Below are 17918 nucleotides of genomic sequence, written 5' to 3' on the forward strand. Positions count from 1 at the left end.
CAGAACCCTAATAAATAGACTTGTCCCCTCGGAGCCAAGAAATACTTGCAAGAATGCGTCGGTGTTCGGACACACGGCGCGCTTCCGAAAGCACTTTCGCCTACGTTCGGTATCGCTCGGCAGTCTCCGCACCCCACAGCTGACTGGGGCACCGTGGGAGCGAGAAGAGCATGCGCGGCCCGCACGCGCGTGACAAGGACCGCGCGCCGCGCAACTCGCAGCGCCGCCATTTAGTTCTTTTCAGTGCTCGGCCCCCGTCGTAGTGACAGTGTATTTCTTTTATCACTAAGCGCTGAGCTTATTCGTTTTAATTGTGAAATTCATATAAAAAAATTGTTTACAAATGTTTGGAAACGTGTAATTTGTGAATGTGCAATGGTGTTAACGTTATACAGGTGAAAATACAAGCCGTTCGTTTGAGCATGGCTGGCTTCATCGCATCTGTTGTCAACATAAAATAACGTGGATTATGCAAGTTGGAGTAAAATGTGGACGAGTGTTAGGTGAATAATGTGTTTTTATTATGTTTAACGTGTCCACAGCTGCATGTGTGTGTCAGTTTTAGTTACATGTGCCCCGCAATAGATATCGGTATCGACAATAAGTCGGCGTAGGTATACCTTCGACAGACTGCAGAATATTGCATGGAGGCACGTACGTAGTACAAGTTTGTGTAAAATACGAACAGTGCACGCGGTGCAATTAGATTATCTTCAATTACAATACATAAAGCGAGTGTGGCAATAAAGACATAATAATCCGTACATGAGCCGTTGTGGTTTTACAATGAAAACTTACATACGACGGCTCGCTGGTTAGTTTACATTCGAGAATGTTGGTAATAAAACAAACAGTAAAGTACAAAGCAATAACTCAGTTAAAAACGCTTTGAGTTGGAATCACCATCAGAATATTAGGTAAATAATTTAGGGAAGTGTTCTAGTTCTGCATTTACAGTAACTAAGTTGATTACTGTTTGAAACCTTGAAAACTAGGTCTAGGCGGGCAACTATTTATTACACTAACATGCAATGTAACAGTATCGAAACCGGAGTCTTATAAATGTGATGGCACCGTTATTATGTCTATTTATTGAAAACAAAACATCGGCTTTTTCATTAACATAATGTAGGTAATTTCAAGTTTACTGCTTTTATACAATAGCTAGTTACTTATTCCACGATTGTAATTTTCAAAAAACCATATCAATAGCCATAAATTAGTAAACAGAATAACGATTACATGAACCTGTTCATTCAAGTGAATATCCTTTGACAGCATCGAATAGTTAGAGCACAATAACGATAGCGTAGCCACACAACTAACACAACACAATACAATAAACAAGAGATGCAAAACTTAGCAAACAATTCTCTATTGTTACAGTAAATAAGACTATGAGGGTTGTAATATAATGCAGCGGCTGCTGAAAATATTAGTGCTGGCAATAGTTTGCACAGCAGTGGGGGCACAGGAGTGCCCCTCGGCCTGCACGTGCAACAGCACCCGCGTGACCTGCAGCACTGCTGCAGCCCCGCAGGACAGACTCGGCCGCGGCCTGTTCGCGCCCTTCGGCACCCACCTGCAGGAAATCTCCTGGACTAACTCCAAAACCAACACTCTAGAAATAGACGTATTTGACGGACTCAACGACTTGGAGTACATCGACTTGAGCAGAAACGAAATCAAAAGAACCGAGCACGGCCAGTTCGCACGGCTGAGCAGATTAAAGTACCTTAACCTATCGCGGAACTTCATCGACGATATTCCCCGGTTCACTTTCGCCGATTTAGAAAATCTAGAGGTCCTAGATGTGTCCCACAACCGGCTCCACGTTATACCATTCCAGGTCTTCGGGCCGATGATCAAACTCCAATATTTGGATATATCGCATAATAAAATAGCTACTTTCTTAGACTACTATTTTAATCCTAATAGACAACTGAAAGCACTGTTCCTAAATAATAATAGCCTAGTCAAAATTACGTCTAATGCTCTAGTCAACCTGAAGGAATTGGAGACACTGGACATCTCTAGCAATAAGTTAGACTACATACCTAAGTCTTTATTCGATAACTTTGAACAACTGAGAGAGCTCAATTTAAGCTTCAACCAGTTCCAGAACATATCACAAGATGCTTACAAGAATCTTAAGAACTTAAGGTGGCTAAGCATGGGCGGCAACCGGCTGCGGACTCTGCCCCCCACACTCTTCCAGCATAACGAAAATCTTAAAACGATCTACCTCGATCACACTGAACTAACAGTTATACAAAACACTAACTTCAAAGGCTTAAGTACTCTACAGAAATTATATATAAGAAATAACGAATTTTTACGAGAAATAGAAACATTTGTATTCCAAGACACGCCAACCATAACGCACCTGGACCTCAGTTCTAACGCACTGCTGTCGCTACCCAAGTCGCTGACCATGCTGAGCAACCTGCAGGAGTTCAAGCTGGGCAACAACCCGTGGGCGTGCGACTGTCGCATGGCCTGGTTCGCTGGCTGGGCGGAGAAGAAGAAAGACATCATAAAGTCGGACTTGAGTTGCCCGCTCACCTACCCCAACGACATGATCAGAATATTGAACCACACCAACTGTAAACCTCCTACCCTGATATCTAGTAGTCCGCTGACACTATACAGATTGCAGAAGGACGCTCTACTAGAGTGTAAATTCTCAGGTAATCCAATGCCGTCCATAACTTGGATCACACCGACGAGGATGGTATTCCATTGGAACCCTGAGCCACTGATCCCGGATATATTCCAAAAGCACGGCGTTGCTCACGATCAGTATTACCGGCCCATAGATAATGCTAAATCGAGAGTGAGAGTATTGGAAGATGGCTCGCTTTTCATAGGAGATATACATAGAGAAGACTGTGGAACTTACTTATGCTTTGCAACGAACCCCTCGGCTAACCTGACAGCGGAGGTGGTGCTCAACATAGATCCCATGACTATGTTCGAGATTAAAATGTATAGTTTACTATGTGGCGCGATATGTGCCGCTGGATTCTTAGGACTTACACTACTGGTGCAATTTTTGCGCTACATATTTTTTAGGTGAGTTTATTTATAATCTGAGTTTAAAGTTTGTACAAAGGCGAGTGGTATCTGTCTAACGAAGTAATGAATGTTTATTTTCAGATTTCGTCTGATGGAGACGTGCTGTAGCTGCTGCACGTGCGTGAGCCGCGACGCGCCGCGCTCCAGACAGATATTTAGCATGCTGGACAATATCGAACAGTACAAGAGACAACAGTTAGAGAAACTACGGGAAAATTACGCGGTTCAAGTGAGTATGATTTGTTAATTAGTTATGTCGGCACGTGGCTAACGTGGACCCAGTCTAAGCTGTTAATGTTCTTACAGGTTCATCGCATTAAAGAAAACTGTACACAACAAATGGACTGGATACAGAACAGTTACTCCACACAAGCTAGCCATTTACGAAATATTAGAGACATCGGTAGCAACCACCTGAGCGCGATGAGAGACCAGTACTATGACCAGGTATTAACATAATACTTTTTATACAATTATTTGTAATTCTACATCTCTGTTCAGTTTAGTCGTGAACAATTATAGAATCAACTAATATAAAAATTATTGATCGCACAGGTGAAGCGCGTCCGCGAGTACTCCACGAGCCAGTTGAACTGGGTGCGAGAGAACTACGTGTTCCAGAGGAACAAAATACGGAAGTTCAGTGCGCACCAAGTGCTGCGACTCCGGGAGTCTTACAAGTACCAGCAGCAGACGCTCAACAAAGTGCTCGAGAACCTGCCCAGCCTGTACTTCGAGAACTGCCGGAGTGGATCCTGCGGCAGGAGTGACTCTATGGCTTTCGACCCCGACGTTGAGGTCATTGACATGTACCTCAAGACGAAGATCGAAAAACTGTCAAATCTTCCTAATCCGATCTTCGATGAGGAGAGCAAGATATCTGTGTACTACACGCCGACCGAGAGATCGGTGAACTCCAGGAGAAACTCTCCCATTCCGGAAGGCATTCATATCAACATGATAGAGAAAGGTCCGCCGCGGCTGCTGGCCATGATCAAGCCGCTGCAGACGGAGCCACCGCCAGACCTGGAGTCGCCCACTCCGCCGGGGTCGCCGTCGCCAACAACGTCGAAGGCGGCCATGTATCCTCATCCTATAAAGTACAAGAAAGAGCGGGGCGACAGGAGCGAACGCGGCGACCGGAGCGACCGCGGCGACCGGAGTGAACGCGGCGACCGAAGCGAGCGCGGCGACCGGAGCTCACGCGTCGAGCGGGGCGAACGCAGCTCTCGCGGCGAGTGCAGGTCGCGCGACGTGGAGCCGAAGCCGGCTTCGGAGCCGCTGCTGGGGCGCGGCGCGGTGACGTTCGAGCGCGGGCGGCGGCGCGTGACGCTGCCGACGAGCGCGAGCTCGCCGGAGCTGGGCGCGGCGGACGCGGCGGCGGCGGCGCGCGTGCTGCTGGCGGTGGAGCTGGGCGCGCCCGAGGGCGGCGGCCGGCCCTTGTAGTACCGGCTGCTGACGCGCGTGTACAGGGTGTACGCCGTGTCGGGGCGGGGCCTGGCGCGGGGCCCGGCGCGGCCGGAGCCCGCCGTGCGACTCTGTGATTTGAGCGGCGGCGAGCCTTCCTACGTCTGATGGTGTTCGGAGCGTGTCTTGCCGGATTGTTTCCAATGTCAATAATATTGTAAGGTTAGCATAGTGTGAAGGGACCGTTCGGGATGGCTCGGGCGTCGTCGCCGCCGTCGATGCCGCTTGTACTTCTAAGTAAGCTGTGATAGACTAGATTTGAATTTAGCGACAATTTAATTTCGTACTGTCTCTAGTGGTAGGCGATAAGGAGTATACTGAAACGATCTGTTCTTAATCGTTCGTAGTAGTGAATCGAATGAACCTGTTTAATTAAGCATTCTGTGGGTATTAGAACTTGTAAATAACTTCTGTTTGTTTCAATCATTTTCCATTTTGATGTATTTTTAGGGTAAACTCTTAGAGTTATGCATTTTATATTGTTCAACTTAAAGTGAGGTATAAGAAGTTGTTACTGTCCTTGTTGTAATTGTTGCGCGGTCATTGTACTCTGGTGTGGGCTCACTGAGGCTCCCGTCTCATGCACAACGGTGCACTCTCACACACTCCCTCTCTACGTCTGAACGTCTCAACAAGCTCTAACTGTAACTATGCATTATCATATTATATATATTTTGTGACTGTCCTACAGAATGTACAGCAGAGTCTTGCAGTGATATGCCAAAAATACAATCCAGCAATGATTATACTATATGACGTTTCTATTATAAAATATACAAATATTGTTGAAAATTTTCTAAATATATAAACAAGAGTAAAACAGCTAATCATGGAGAATAAATTATTTTTCAATGTACACTTTGGTATTATTTAATTTCTCGTGACATTTAGAGGCGCTCACAGACCCAAAACACATGACAATTTTCACCAATTCTGCTTGCACAAGTTGTTAAATAATATGTCTTGTGCAGAACATAATATATGCAGTTTAAATATTTACTTCACTCTTGCATAATGAATTTACTCTCAATAAGAACTTGCACACACCAATTACCGAGCACTTTCTTTGAATATCTTTGATAATTTCAGGCGTTATCTAAGTCAAAAAACTACTAAACTTGATGAATAATTTATTGCTTATGTTTTTTAAGATTATTTGCTTTGAACCAATTTGATTAGTTGTTGAGGAAGAATATTTTAAAACATTTCAACAGTACATACAGATATTACTTGAGAAAACAATGTGACATTGCATGTAAAAGTGCGACATTGTGTTTTATTAAATTTCTACTTAAACGCGATTACATGGGACACATGTCATGATAGATATTCATGTACTTAAGGTGAATGACCCTAGAAACGTATAATAAAATGGCGTGAAAACGTCTACAAATTGAAAGAAGCCGTACAAATAAAACACTTTGTTTACATTTCAAAGTTTATTTGGCACGACGTATCTTGCATAACAATAGGATTCCAATGTTTTCACTAAATTAATGTAAAGACGGACACACGATATTATTATATATTATAGCACTATAACAAGCTAGGTGTGAAGACGTCGATAAATTCAACAAATATTGTGATATCCCGCGACGCTATGTCATAAAACGTTGACAATTTTAAAATTAAAATATTACATTTACCAATAAACTTCGACAGCCAATATTCCCTTCATAATCCAAAAACAAAACTAAATTAAAGAAGCAAAATAGTCCAGTTTATGAAAATAAAAAGCATTTGTTGGTTCTCAACGCGCACTAAATGTTAAATAAATAATTTCATTAGCATACTACGGATCTTTTTAGAACCTATTTATATTAAAATATGGAACGGAAATAAATAATTTAATGATCAATGCAAAAATGTATAATATACAACAATACTATATTCCTATTATGGAATTATGGAAAAAAATATCCTTGCATTTGCATTTTTCTAGCAGTAATTTCGCGGCATCTAAAATCTAATGTCTCAGTAATGGCTTGGCTTTCATAAAATCTCTGCCGGACGCATGGAGCGCAATTTAATTTGGTTTTGAATATCCGCAACATAAAGGCAATAATAATAATATCTACGTTTAGACACTTGAATTAGAAGTGCCCTAATCTTTACCTCTTTCCTAATTTTATAGGGTATCATAATATCATATTTCGAAATACTGAGCAGTACTATTTTTAAGCCTTAAGCCAAATATGTAATTTCAACCTAAAATATTGAAACCTTGTAAATGAAAATATTGTTTGCTAAATATCTAAATAAATAAAAGTTGTCGTGCAAATACCGTGAAACGTGATACGAAGGCATACATCAGACACCACCGTGTGAGCATCGAATTACAAGATGTCAGCCATTTTACTTAAAACGTGGAGATTTTAATATTCGCTGCATAACATGCAGTGATAGCCTGATAGCTTTGTTTTAATAACAAGAGGAGATGTGTAAAACAAACGCGGTATTCTATGTTAAACAGTTTTGTAGTGTTTAGCTGTGAGGGCTTGAAACAGATTAATATCTTAAAACATAATTCGAAACATTACTAAATTATTGCCGATTCTTGTCTTATGTGAACGCAACAAGTAATGAGAGAAAGCTTATTCCCACCCATGGGAAATTTCATCTTTAGTTAGCTATGATGAGTCAAACTAAAGTGATTTTTCAAATTAATTCCTGTGGAATCCACCATTAATATTAGTAGTCCTAGTATGAATGGCAAAGAAAATATTCTAGATGGACTGGAAGTATTATATTAGTCATTGTTAAGATTAATGCAGTGTCAGACACTTGGATGTATTCTTTGACATAACATGGCCATTCAATATCTTGGTTATCCAAGTGAAAGTTAAATTATAGAGCATTTATAGATAAAGCCTTGTTGTACTTAATTATGTTATCACATAATTAGGTTATGTTTATATTTGGAAGTCTTGTAATTTAAAATAATACTAACAGTAATACCCTATCACTGTATCCCAAAATGTGCGAACCCAGAAATACAAAATTAAAAAATTAAAAACCAATACAATGAATCCTAGCAATAACTAAAAAGAAAAGTATAATAACGAGCCCTTATCTCACCCTGCATAGAAAGATCATAACAATATCTTCATACACCGCTGCAGTCTATCTGCACATATCCTCAGATTACCATATAAAATAACATCCATAATCAAGATGACCAGACCCTTGTGACCAGCAGCTCTCAAGTAACAGCAAATAGCCCACTTACCTTGGCAGCAGTTCTGTTCCAGATGACCACCTTGTGCCCAGAGTTGAGCAGGTTCTTCACCACTCCGCTGCCCATGATGCCCAGGCCAAGGAAGCCGAACTTCATCTGGCTGGCCTGGATGTTCTTCTCCAGGAGAGTCTCTGACACATTCTCCAAGTCCAGTGGTGGGGTGTCCTGCAGAAGAATTAGGGTGGAAATTAATATTGGGCACTTCAACAACTGATGTGTTCCTTAATTCTTTTACGGTTGATGCTGAGTCTTATTTAGATTTGGCTGATTGTCCAACCTGATTAGGAGTTCGATCTTTGAAACATTTGACTAGCAGTAATATTGGAGGCTGGAGATTTACCAGTTTACTCATTTTCAATTACATGGGATTAATAACTGTCAAAGTGGTGTCACATTGTTTGCGCCTCTGACTACCTCTTCGGGGGATATTTATGTAATTATATTATTCCTGCGTATTTGCATACTGCGGACTGCCCAACGGGTAGCTGGGGCACCGGCTCGAATAGCAGGAGTAGGAATGGTGTGGTTTCTAGTCGATAAGAGTCTGACACTCCCTCTCGCCTCGATCAAGGGAAGAAGTCATTGTATAATTGTGCTCACATAAAATAGACTTTCTTAAATGGTAAACGTGTACTTTACAACATACGATTATCGAAAAGGGTGTGCCCGCAACGATACACATACAATATAACCAGTCCAACTATGTAAACGTAATAAAATAAATAAGCTGCTGCTTTATATAAAAATGTGTCACGGTACAAGTTCAATGACCTCTGGTAATATTTTAACATGAAACATTTCTTCTACATGTGTCATTTCATAAACATAAGTGATATTTTTAATATACTTCCTGCCTTTATTTATCTGTTATCTAAATTATCTTGTTTTTAGGGGTAGGTAAAGTGTAAACTAAATGCAACACCTTCCCCTTTTTCTTGAGGGGTGAAATCATCCCATGATCGCTTCCGCCTTGGGTGAGGCGAGAGGAAGTGTCAGACTCTTACTGACTAAAAACCACCCCGTTCCTACTCCTGCTTTTCGACCTTCCCCAAATCTTTTATAAGTGCCATAGTTACTAAAATAGACGACGAGTCTATTGCCATATTGTAAACTCAATAGGTCCTATTGTGATCAGAGTACCGAACCAATATTTCAAAGTCCGAAGTTAACACAGAAATCAATACACCTGACGAAACATAAAATAAAAGTAGAACCTCCACCCCTTTGAATGCAATCACTGCACTAATTAATGAAGAATTTTCCAATAAATGCAACACAAGCACTGTGAACTACAGAGAATTTTCTACCATAACTGCTTTTGTATAAGTGAAATCCGTTTGCACAAAAAGGGGAAATTATGAAATCCAGCTATCATTGGAGAGTTTGATGTTTTCTATAGTGATCAGTGTATGTACCTATGATTTCTATTCAACTATAGATAGAACAAAGTAAGGGTTTTCGATTTTGATTGGATAGCAAACGTTTTAATAAGTATCTTCTATTCTCCAAAATTCTTTGCACCAATGAAACTGTAATGGTGCACTCTGTGAGCAATAGGCTCGCCTCCTGTTACATGGCAATCAAACATTACATAGCTGACGACATGTTGGCGTAATGATAGGGTAGCAGATAGATAGAAAATAAAAATCGAATTAGTTCATCAGTTAGATAATTAAAAAATATTAGACGCATTTTTTTTATTTTTATTTTGTCATATAAAGTTACAATACTTATGCATAAAACGTGACGTCAAGATATTTCAACTCAATGTATCGTCGAAAGTAATTGTAAGAAAACAAAAAATACGTCGTTACGTCACGTTACCCTATAAAATGCAGTAAATGGTGTGACGTCACAGGATATTTCAAGATCAATCGTATAAATGTCGAAAGCCATTCGATAATTGGAATGCTTGTAAGATCTAAATAAAACCAAAAACAAAGTTAAAAAAATACGTTGGCTTCACACAGTTTATAACCTCTACCAGATGACAAGTATATAATTTTCTACCCTATTAGTGCGCTCATGTGCCTAAGCTTCCGGAGAATATTAAAGATGTCACATTTATGTTGTTTTAGTTTATTTTCTTTTTTTCGTTTCTATGTAAATACCTTCGTAACGAATTTTAGGTGTACGATGGATGCAGTAGTATGTTCCTAGACTCACAGGAGATCCGACCTAAAGACCTACCTCCATGCCAAATTTCAAGTCAATACGACCGATGCGCCGAGATGTATTTCGCGCAACTGTCGGGACCACTTGTTCCAACAATACTTTGATGAATTTCAGACATATTTTATGCGCGGTATGTTACAACAAAATACATATCTTCTTTTTAGTCTGCAATGTAGAAGTAAACATGTTCTATTTTCTAGTTTGCAACGGTTGTCGATGGTAATACATTGAATTAAATAAGAAGTTAGTCTGTATTATTTTAATGTTCTGTTTGTCTGTTTATTTCCAAATACAAAAAAAACATATTTGTGGATCAATTAAAATAAGAAAAAAGTTACAAGGTTTAGCTTGAACTTGATTGTCAGTTTTGATCACCATATGACATGGTAATATTTTACTGCATTTTTATAAAACCTGTCTTTGTCACTATTGTACACCTGGCCGTGCTTTCATCACCTTGCAATAATTTAAATTAGGTACTATAAACTGTTTTAAAATAAGAAAAAAATCTTGTGCTTTGTTCAAATTAAGTCAACATAAAATTATAGATGTAATTAGTATATGTCCACTTTCAGCTAGAGTGTAACACGCTAGCAGATCAACCTACTATAATTTCAAATATCTTCAATAGATTTAGGACCTTAAGAAGTAAATCATAAAGTTAAAAATATCTAGATTTAATGATAAAAACAGCATAAAAAATAGAAGAACAACTTACGGGACGCAGAATGTTAGAAGGACGATGCAGCAGGCTGGACTTCTTGGAGAAGGAGTGGTTCAGCATCGAGGGCTTCTCGTTGGCTGCGTCAATGTCCGTGTAGGAGCGAGACATGCCCTTGCTCTTCTTGCGCGGCGTCGACTTGTTGCCGGCCGACGACGACCGTTTAATAGGCTTCACCTTAGAAATGCCCAAACGTATCTATAAATATTGAGAATGGTCATTTGTGAAGTGGTGATGTCGCCGCCATGCAGTTGATGCAGCCGACTACCGTACCTCGTACCTGCGGTGTGGGATGATGCATGCTACCGTGCAGGAATTGGCCATGCAGTGACAGATATACCTCTGTATATCTTGCTGATTATAAGCTTGGTATTTTGAAATGTTTGTAAAATACTAGACTTTATTGAAACTGATGACTTAGTTCTTGAATGAGTATTGTCAGCAGGCGATTAAATAATGATGTTATTACTTGATTAGATCTCTCTCTTACCTTAGGTGTAGCACTCTTCTTCTTAGAAGTAGTGGGTTCGGAGGCAGGCCCGGCCACCTCCTCGTCAGCTGGTTTCTCCTCCTGGTTCTCCTCTTCCTCCAGCACATCCTTCAGCTTGTCAAACTCCTCCTCAGCATTGCGAGCATGGTCGTCCAGGTCACCGAATTTCTAAACATTTGGTATTAAGTTAGTTTACTTATTTAATAAATAATAGATTTTTGAAATGTTTCTGCTTGCCTACTTGCCCAATAACATATTGTATCATTTGTGTCCAATATTTACTACAACAGGTATGTCAAGACACATTTGAAACTGTCTAATTAATTCATCATTACAGACAACACACATTATTCTTATGTAAAATAAACACTTTAATAAAGTTTTACCATTATTGTTAATAATAACTTTTCTTTACTTATCATTGTAATAGACTTTTAACATAACTGTAGTTAGATCCTCAAAAATTAAACAAATAAATGTTTGTCTCTAAACATGTTATCAAATTAATACTCGTCTTCTCCCTCTCTCTCTCTCTAAGAGAGTTTCTCATCATGGACGTACCTCGGGGTTGACGATGAACTCCTCGATCTGGTTGACTGCCTCCTTGAAGGCGGCAGTCTTGCAGGACTTGATCAGCTGCTCCTTGAACTCCTGGTACGGCTTGATGTTGTTGTCCTCGATCCAAGCACTGTTGGCAAACAATAGTTATCAGACACTATATTCGTATGGAACCTACTGCACCTAGCCAGTTTCTAAAAAGTGGTAGAAAATAGAGAACGGATCTACGTACTATAGTACAGTAAAGTGAACCATCCAATTACGGAGGCCCAATTACCCCCTTCCCAATCCCCGATTCCCCAATAATCCTCAAATTCCTAACCCCCAAAAGGCCAGCAACGCACTTATAATGCGTCTGGTGTTTCTGGGCGGTGGCGATTGCTTACCACTACGCTTACTTATTCCATAAAAAACTCATTTTTTTATTTAAAAAATTGACAATTTATGCACCTGTATCCCAAAGTATTCCCCTGAGCACTTACAAGCTCTTATTTAGGTCTTTTATTTAAAAACATATTAATTTATGATAAACAATATCGTAAAGATACGGTGTACTTCTCACACACTTTTAAAAAACCTAAAAGTTTATTATTCAACCCAAATAGAACATATAAAACAGTGAAAAGTAACTATGTTTACTTCTAGATATGTAGAGTGATAGGACGATCTACGTCAAGTGAGGTGAGTTGACGTCACTCACAAACCCGGGCGCGTCCGGTAACTGATGCACATTTTTTGTAGTCAGCTCGAAATCAATACACCGTGCAAATCTGCTCCATATTATATACGAATCTAGGTCACTGGGACTAGCGAAGGGTGGATATAGAATACAATTTAATTACTCAAAACATTTAGTTGGCTGAGTGGTTGCAAGCGCGACCCGTCTCGCGGTTGTTTTGGGAGTCAGGTAAAGTCATCATCGTCAGACAGAGTAATTCTTCTGCGGAACAAAGGCCTCCCCTTTAGCCATAATCACCACACTTGGCAGGCAAATAAGAGATTACTTTAGGCGCCAAAAACTTAAGAGGATGCCCCTGCCAACCTCGCAGTGGTTACTCGTGCTTTTAAGAACATAACCGGGAAAATAAGGTCTTGCATGTAGCTTATAATTACTGAAATATGGAGCGAGGTCGTCCGGGAATTCTAGGTAAAACAAGTGCGGCCGGCTCCGCAGGGGTTGGGGATAAATCCAGCGCACATATGCAACATAGTTACAGTTACTGCGAAGATCCAATTACACGTTTGCCGGAACCAAATCGATATTCGCACACGGCAATTTATCATGCTATTCGATACTATATGATTAAGGCTCCAGTTTTTAAGAACCCTGGAAATAATGTGTGACCCATTTTAACAAAAAAATCTATATTCTGGTCGTTTACTGTAGTAACAATTTACATTTATACCTAATATAGTATTTATTTAGATGAAAAAAAAGTAATAGAATAGTTCCAGTCGACTGAAGAAGCAGAACGCGAGGACACAAGTTCTGTGAGTAACGAATGTCTTTTAGTGATCATGTCCAATAACCCAATTGGTGTATAGTCACCTAAACGGCACCAACTACACCCCTTTTTTTAAAGATAGGAAAAATTGTACCCGTACTTTATTCCATTTCAATAAACCTAAGCATAACAGAACAGTAATTAAAACCTCCAGGCAAACTGACGGTGCGGTACACTAATTTGAACCACACGCAAATTGCTAGCGAGCCGCGCAGTTTGACAGTTTTCAGTTAAAAACTTCCATAAACTTTCCGCGCACGTTTATTCAAAATAGTCTCGTATAAAACTAACAAATGCTTCAATAAGGGACCGGTGTAAAGACCTCGGTGGTCTAATAATTCTCTCATCCTTTTAGAATCGTGTTATGATGAGGCCAAGAAAAGATTGGCACAAATTGCCCCCGCAAATTGAAGGGGGACTGCTAACTGCATAATGCAACTTTACAATGCAACAATCGCGTCTCACAAATGTACTGTCGGTGAGTGTTCTATACCTATGTTTAACAGACGACGTAAAAACAAATCCTAATAAATATAATAATCCGACGAAAAAACGGGAGAAGTTCTCAAATCGACACGTTTATGTGTAATTTTTGTATCAAGTATATCAGTTATTAACATTTTTTAATAGGATAGATCTATGACAAATTTTTATTTTAAATGCCCGCATTGTAGATTATTTTAAAATATTAGACACGTATTATTTGTATTTTCTTACGACCCACTTTCGAAGAAATATCGATTTGAAATATTGCAGGACGTCACTTCTAGATAATTTTTTTACGTAAAAATAACGTATTTGCTCCTACACTTTGATTCCTTTTATCCAAGAATTGTTTTCTTATACGACAAAGTAAAAAATACGTGTCTAAAATTTGTATCCTACAGTATTGTAATCTACTTAATAAATACTTAGTATAGACTCCCTAGACTCCCTTGTTGTATAAACTTAGTACCTACTGTGCGCATAATGAACAAACTCTATAGCGTTACACACTAACAGAATTTTAACACCATTCTTTGTCGCGATATTATGATATTACCTATATACAACGCTAGAGTCAACGGTAAGGTAATACCATTCGCTCCCGCTAATGCATTGTCAATCAAGTAACGTAGGTGCCCAATTGCCTATTGACAGCTAGATAAGTTTTCGCAGCGTACTTCTCTAGCAGCAATAAATGTTCTTTTATATTGTTACTGGATCTGCGTTTGGCACTATCACGCCTGGTGCACTATTACACGAGTCTTGAAGACACCCAGAATAATTATAACCCTTCGAGAAACTCACGACTCTGACCAATAATTCCTCTGCCTAGCTGTTCTTATTAAAGAAGCGGTACTTAGAGCGCTTTGCCGTTTGTCTGGTGATACGTCGATGGAAAGGACTTTAGAGAGTCAAATTATGCATTTCCCGTGCTCACTATCTGAAATGTGTCGGATAAAAACAAAAGGCTTGCAACTTTGCGCCTGTGTTCAAGGCGATGAAAGAGGGCCTCCTCCACTAGAGTCTTAGCAAGCCTCTTGATGTTCTAGTGTTTCTAACTGGTGTTTAGACCGAGTCTATTACCAAATATTAGCACGTTAATGTTACAGACCTTACCAAGCCCCATTTAAAAAAGAATGAAATAATTTTGATTTTTTTTTTGATGGGTCGACGTTTGGCCACTATTTTGCCTGGTGGTAAGTGATGATGCGGCCTACGATGGAACACGTCTACCTAGAAGCAACCTATTCACTCGGGCCTTGAAGACACCCAGATCATACCCATTAGGAAACACAGACTCCGGCAAAGAATTCACTCCCTAGCAGTTCGCACAAGGAAGCTTGAAGTGAAGCGCTTCGTGCGAGTGGGTGGGATATCTACCATGAAGCGGTGGCGCTTCGCCGATTTTCTTCCCCGGTTCAGACGTGAGTTTAAACGTGTCTGCTGGCTGTAGATTTGCCTACTAACGACCCCCAACAAAGGACGAGATGTTTAAGATGATAAATAATTAATTATGGTGTTGTTTAGGTAAGTAAAATGACGGTTTAAAAAGTATGTTCAACCAAAAGGTTAGTCTGTGTAATGTGTATATCGAATAATCTTGGGGGAGGAGAGAATAATTAATTATGATGAGGGCAAAGTTTAAATTAATATAAGATATCAATGGTGGTATAAAATAATAATACTTGATTTGATTAGCAATCTTAGATAAAAAAATAAATTCCTGTAGCTTTTTAACTATTTTGTAGCATATTGAGTAAAGATGAGGCTATGCTCCCTGATGCCAGACACCAAAGGCATTCTCTATAATACTAAAAGATCCACAAGCCAAGCATGAGGATTAACAGTAGATCAGGAAATGTAGATAATTGTGCACATGATGCACTCCTGTGGCAGATCAGATCAATTGGTAATTGGGACCTCTTGATCTATTGATTAATAAGGTCATTCGCAATAACAATGATAGCTTCATTTTATTTATTTTTAAGACAATATACCAAAATATCAGGATGAAAATGTACACTTGAAGTAGCTCAACCAGATAAATAGTACATTAAACTTTAAACAAATGAAATTGATGGCTATTAGTTTTAAAAAGTATAAAATAACGAACTTCAATAAATATGCAGTAGGAAGAATGCTGCTGTACTTTCATAAGATTACTTAAAACTTTGTTCATAGTACCTAGTACCTACTGAGCTGTCAGTATGTACACATGCTGAAAATTATTTCTTAAACATAAAAGTGTATCATTAATTGCTTTACATATTTGTATTTACAGTGAGATATTTAGTAATTATTTATATCTACAATTGTAAGCAACCTGAGGTCGATGGGGGAAGAACTAAGTGCAGCAATAGATAGATAATGTTAATGTTATTGTGATTTGCTAAACAAAAACAGTAAAGTGGCATAACTTTTTGGATATTAGATCACATGATAGGATTAGACTTTCCAGATTGCTAATATGTATCAGAAAAAATGTTATTGCCAAAGTTAGGCAGGTCATTCTGTTAAAAGTTTGCTGTGGACTACCTAGCAGATTACTGGAGCTCTGGCTCGAAAAGCAATTGTAGGAACGGGTGGGTTTTAGACAATAAGAGTCTGACTCTCCCTCTCACCTTGCCCAAGGCTGAAGAAGTCGTTGGATGAATTACCCCCCTCAAAATACAAAAATAAAAGCTTAAGTTTCCAGGCGTCCAGACAATAACAGTCCAGGATTGATCTATAGAGAGTACTCGATGCAATTCATAGGTGCTGATGGTGGACACAGGGATAGTTTTTAGTAAGATTTTAGGAACCCCACAATCCCTAGTTTGTCTCCCTAAAATATAGGCGCCTTTTGAAGGTACGAACAACTGGCCAAGTGCGAGCCGGATTCGCGCACGAAGCGTTCCATACCATTGATTAAATCAACGACTAACTGTACACAGGACAGGTAGGACAGTTACATATTTTAGAATACCATACATAGAAGTTAGTTAAGTTATAATAAAATATTTATTTACTGAAATGTGTGTGATCCAGCATACAAAAATACTAAAATACCATTTGCGACTATCTTTTCTTTCCTATCTTTTTTTAAGACATACTCTGAATTGATAATCTGAAACCATTTTTTGAGAGGGGAAATCATCCATTGTCTTCTCTGTTCTCCCGTCTTGGGTGAGGCGAGAGGGAATATCAGAGTGTTACTTACTAAAAACCACCCCATTGCTTTTACTGCTCTTCGAGCCAAAGACCCGGCAACTCGTCAGGTCTTCAATTTGTATTGAGTAGCTAAAGTAGCTCATCTACTAATTCTGAATTTGACCTTATGACTAGGTAGTTACCATCATTGGCATTTGACATAATTACTGTATAAAATTACCAGTCATCACTTACCAAAAAATAACAGGTGAAAAAGTCAATAACATTTACTAAGTGTGGGATAGTTAGCTAAAACTCGTACTATTAGTAATTAGATCATTAAACATAATGAGTTAAAGAAAAGCTAATTAAATAGCTAAACTCAGTTAATGCTAATATCTGACAAAGGTTGAGATCAGTAGGTATACTTGAAGATCACCTCTGGCCAGATCTTCGTATATAAAGATTAACCAGGTGTGACACTGTGCAAATCCACCCAATTTAAGCTTAATACAGGTGCAGTTGTTAAAACATTTTGAACTCTATCGACATAGCAAAATATTGCTTATAACTTAGAAAGATATTTAGTAATTAGATCATTAAAACCGCCACATTAGTTCCATAAAACCGCACAAACAAATCTGTAATCTCTCTTGAAAAGAATAAAGAAAAGACTGTAAAAGTCTGTAAATGTTCCTAAGATGGTGTTATGTTCACTTACACCAGGAGTTCCCAAGATTTTTCTAGTCAAGGACCGCTTAAAATTCTTGTTAAGTTAGAGATCACCATTACTATTATATTCTGTCTTATTTCATGTGGTCCTACTCTGATTTTCTCATTCACTCATAAAAATAGTGACTTTTGGATTATTAAAATCAGTTGCTCCTCTCAGTTGTCTCCTTTGATATAAGTTTAATTCGAACTTTAACTGTTATTATTGGACACAGGTGTAGTCTTATGTATTTATTTTTCATTTCATAGACCATTTTTTGTTTTCTGCAGACCATTAGTGGTCCAAGCACCACTGGTTGGCAACCACTGATGTACATTAATGACATGATCCTTCTTTAC

General features: G+C 39.1%; 2 protein-coding genes across 5 annotated transcripts in view; one reads left to right on the forward strand and one right to left on the reverse strand.

The window, feature by feature from the left end:
- LOC118270927 (cytokine-like nuclear factor N-PAC) overlaps positions 1 to 17918 on the reverse strand; it is a 50578-nt gene that overhangs the window by 31063 nt on the left and 1597 nt on the right. For 2 of the 4 annotated variants that reach the window (XM_050695982.1, XM_035586745.2), the window contains exons 4-7: positions 11731 to 11857; positions 11170 to 11337; positions 10677 to 10856; positions 7775 to 7948 (exon numbers count right to left, since the gene is read on the reverse strand). In XM_050695982.1, coding sequence (XP_050551939.1) covers positions 7775 to 7948; positions 10677 to 10856; positions 11170 to 11337; positions 11731 to 11857 — 649 coding nt within the window. Of the gene's footprint in view, positions 1 to 7774; positions 7949 to 10676; positions 10878 to 11169; positions 11338 to 11730; positions 11858 to 17918 lie in introns of all 4 variants that reach the window. The other 2 variants (XM_035586744.2, XM_035586743.2) reach the window with 1 other exon arrangement.
- On the forward strand, positions 176 to 5401 carry LOC118270925 (leucine-rich repeat neuronal protein 1). Its single transcript, XM_035586741.2, has 5 exons — positions 176 to 503; positions 1387 to 3075; positions 3160 to 3307; positions 3385 to 3525; positions 3634 to 5401. Exons 2-5 carry the CDS (start codon positions 1415 to 1417, stop codon positions 4522 to 4524), a joined length of 2841 nt encoding a protein of 946 aa, XP_035442634.2. The 5' UTR covers positions 176 to 503; positions 1387 to 1414; the 3' UTR covers positions 4525 to 5401.

This window comes from Spodoptera frugiperda, chromosome 9, assembly GCF_023101765.2.
Source record: "Spodoptera frugiperda isolate SF20-4 chromosome 9, AGI-APGP_CSIRO_Sfru_2.0, whole genome shotgun sequence".
NCBI classification, from domain to species: Eukaryota; Metazoa; Arthropoda; class Insecta; order Lepidoptera; family Noctuidae; genus Spodoptera; species Spodoptera frugiperda.

Bases quoted from the DNA above. Each gene is read 5' to 3' on its own strand.
- LOC118270925 (XM_035586741.2), top strand. From the start codon at position 1,415: ATGCAGCGGCTGCTGAAAATATTAGTGCTGGCAATAGTTTGCACAGCA. The intron at 3,076-3,159 runs GTGAGTTTATTT...GTTTATTTTCAG, and splicing joins TTGCGCTACATATTTTTTAG to ATTTCGTCTGATGGAGACGT. The intron at 3,526-3,633 runs GTATTAACATAA...TTGATCGCACAG, and splicing joins GAGACCAGTACTATGACCAG to GTGAAGCGCGTCCGCGAGTA.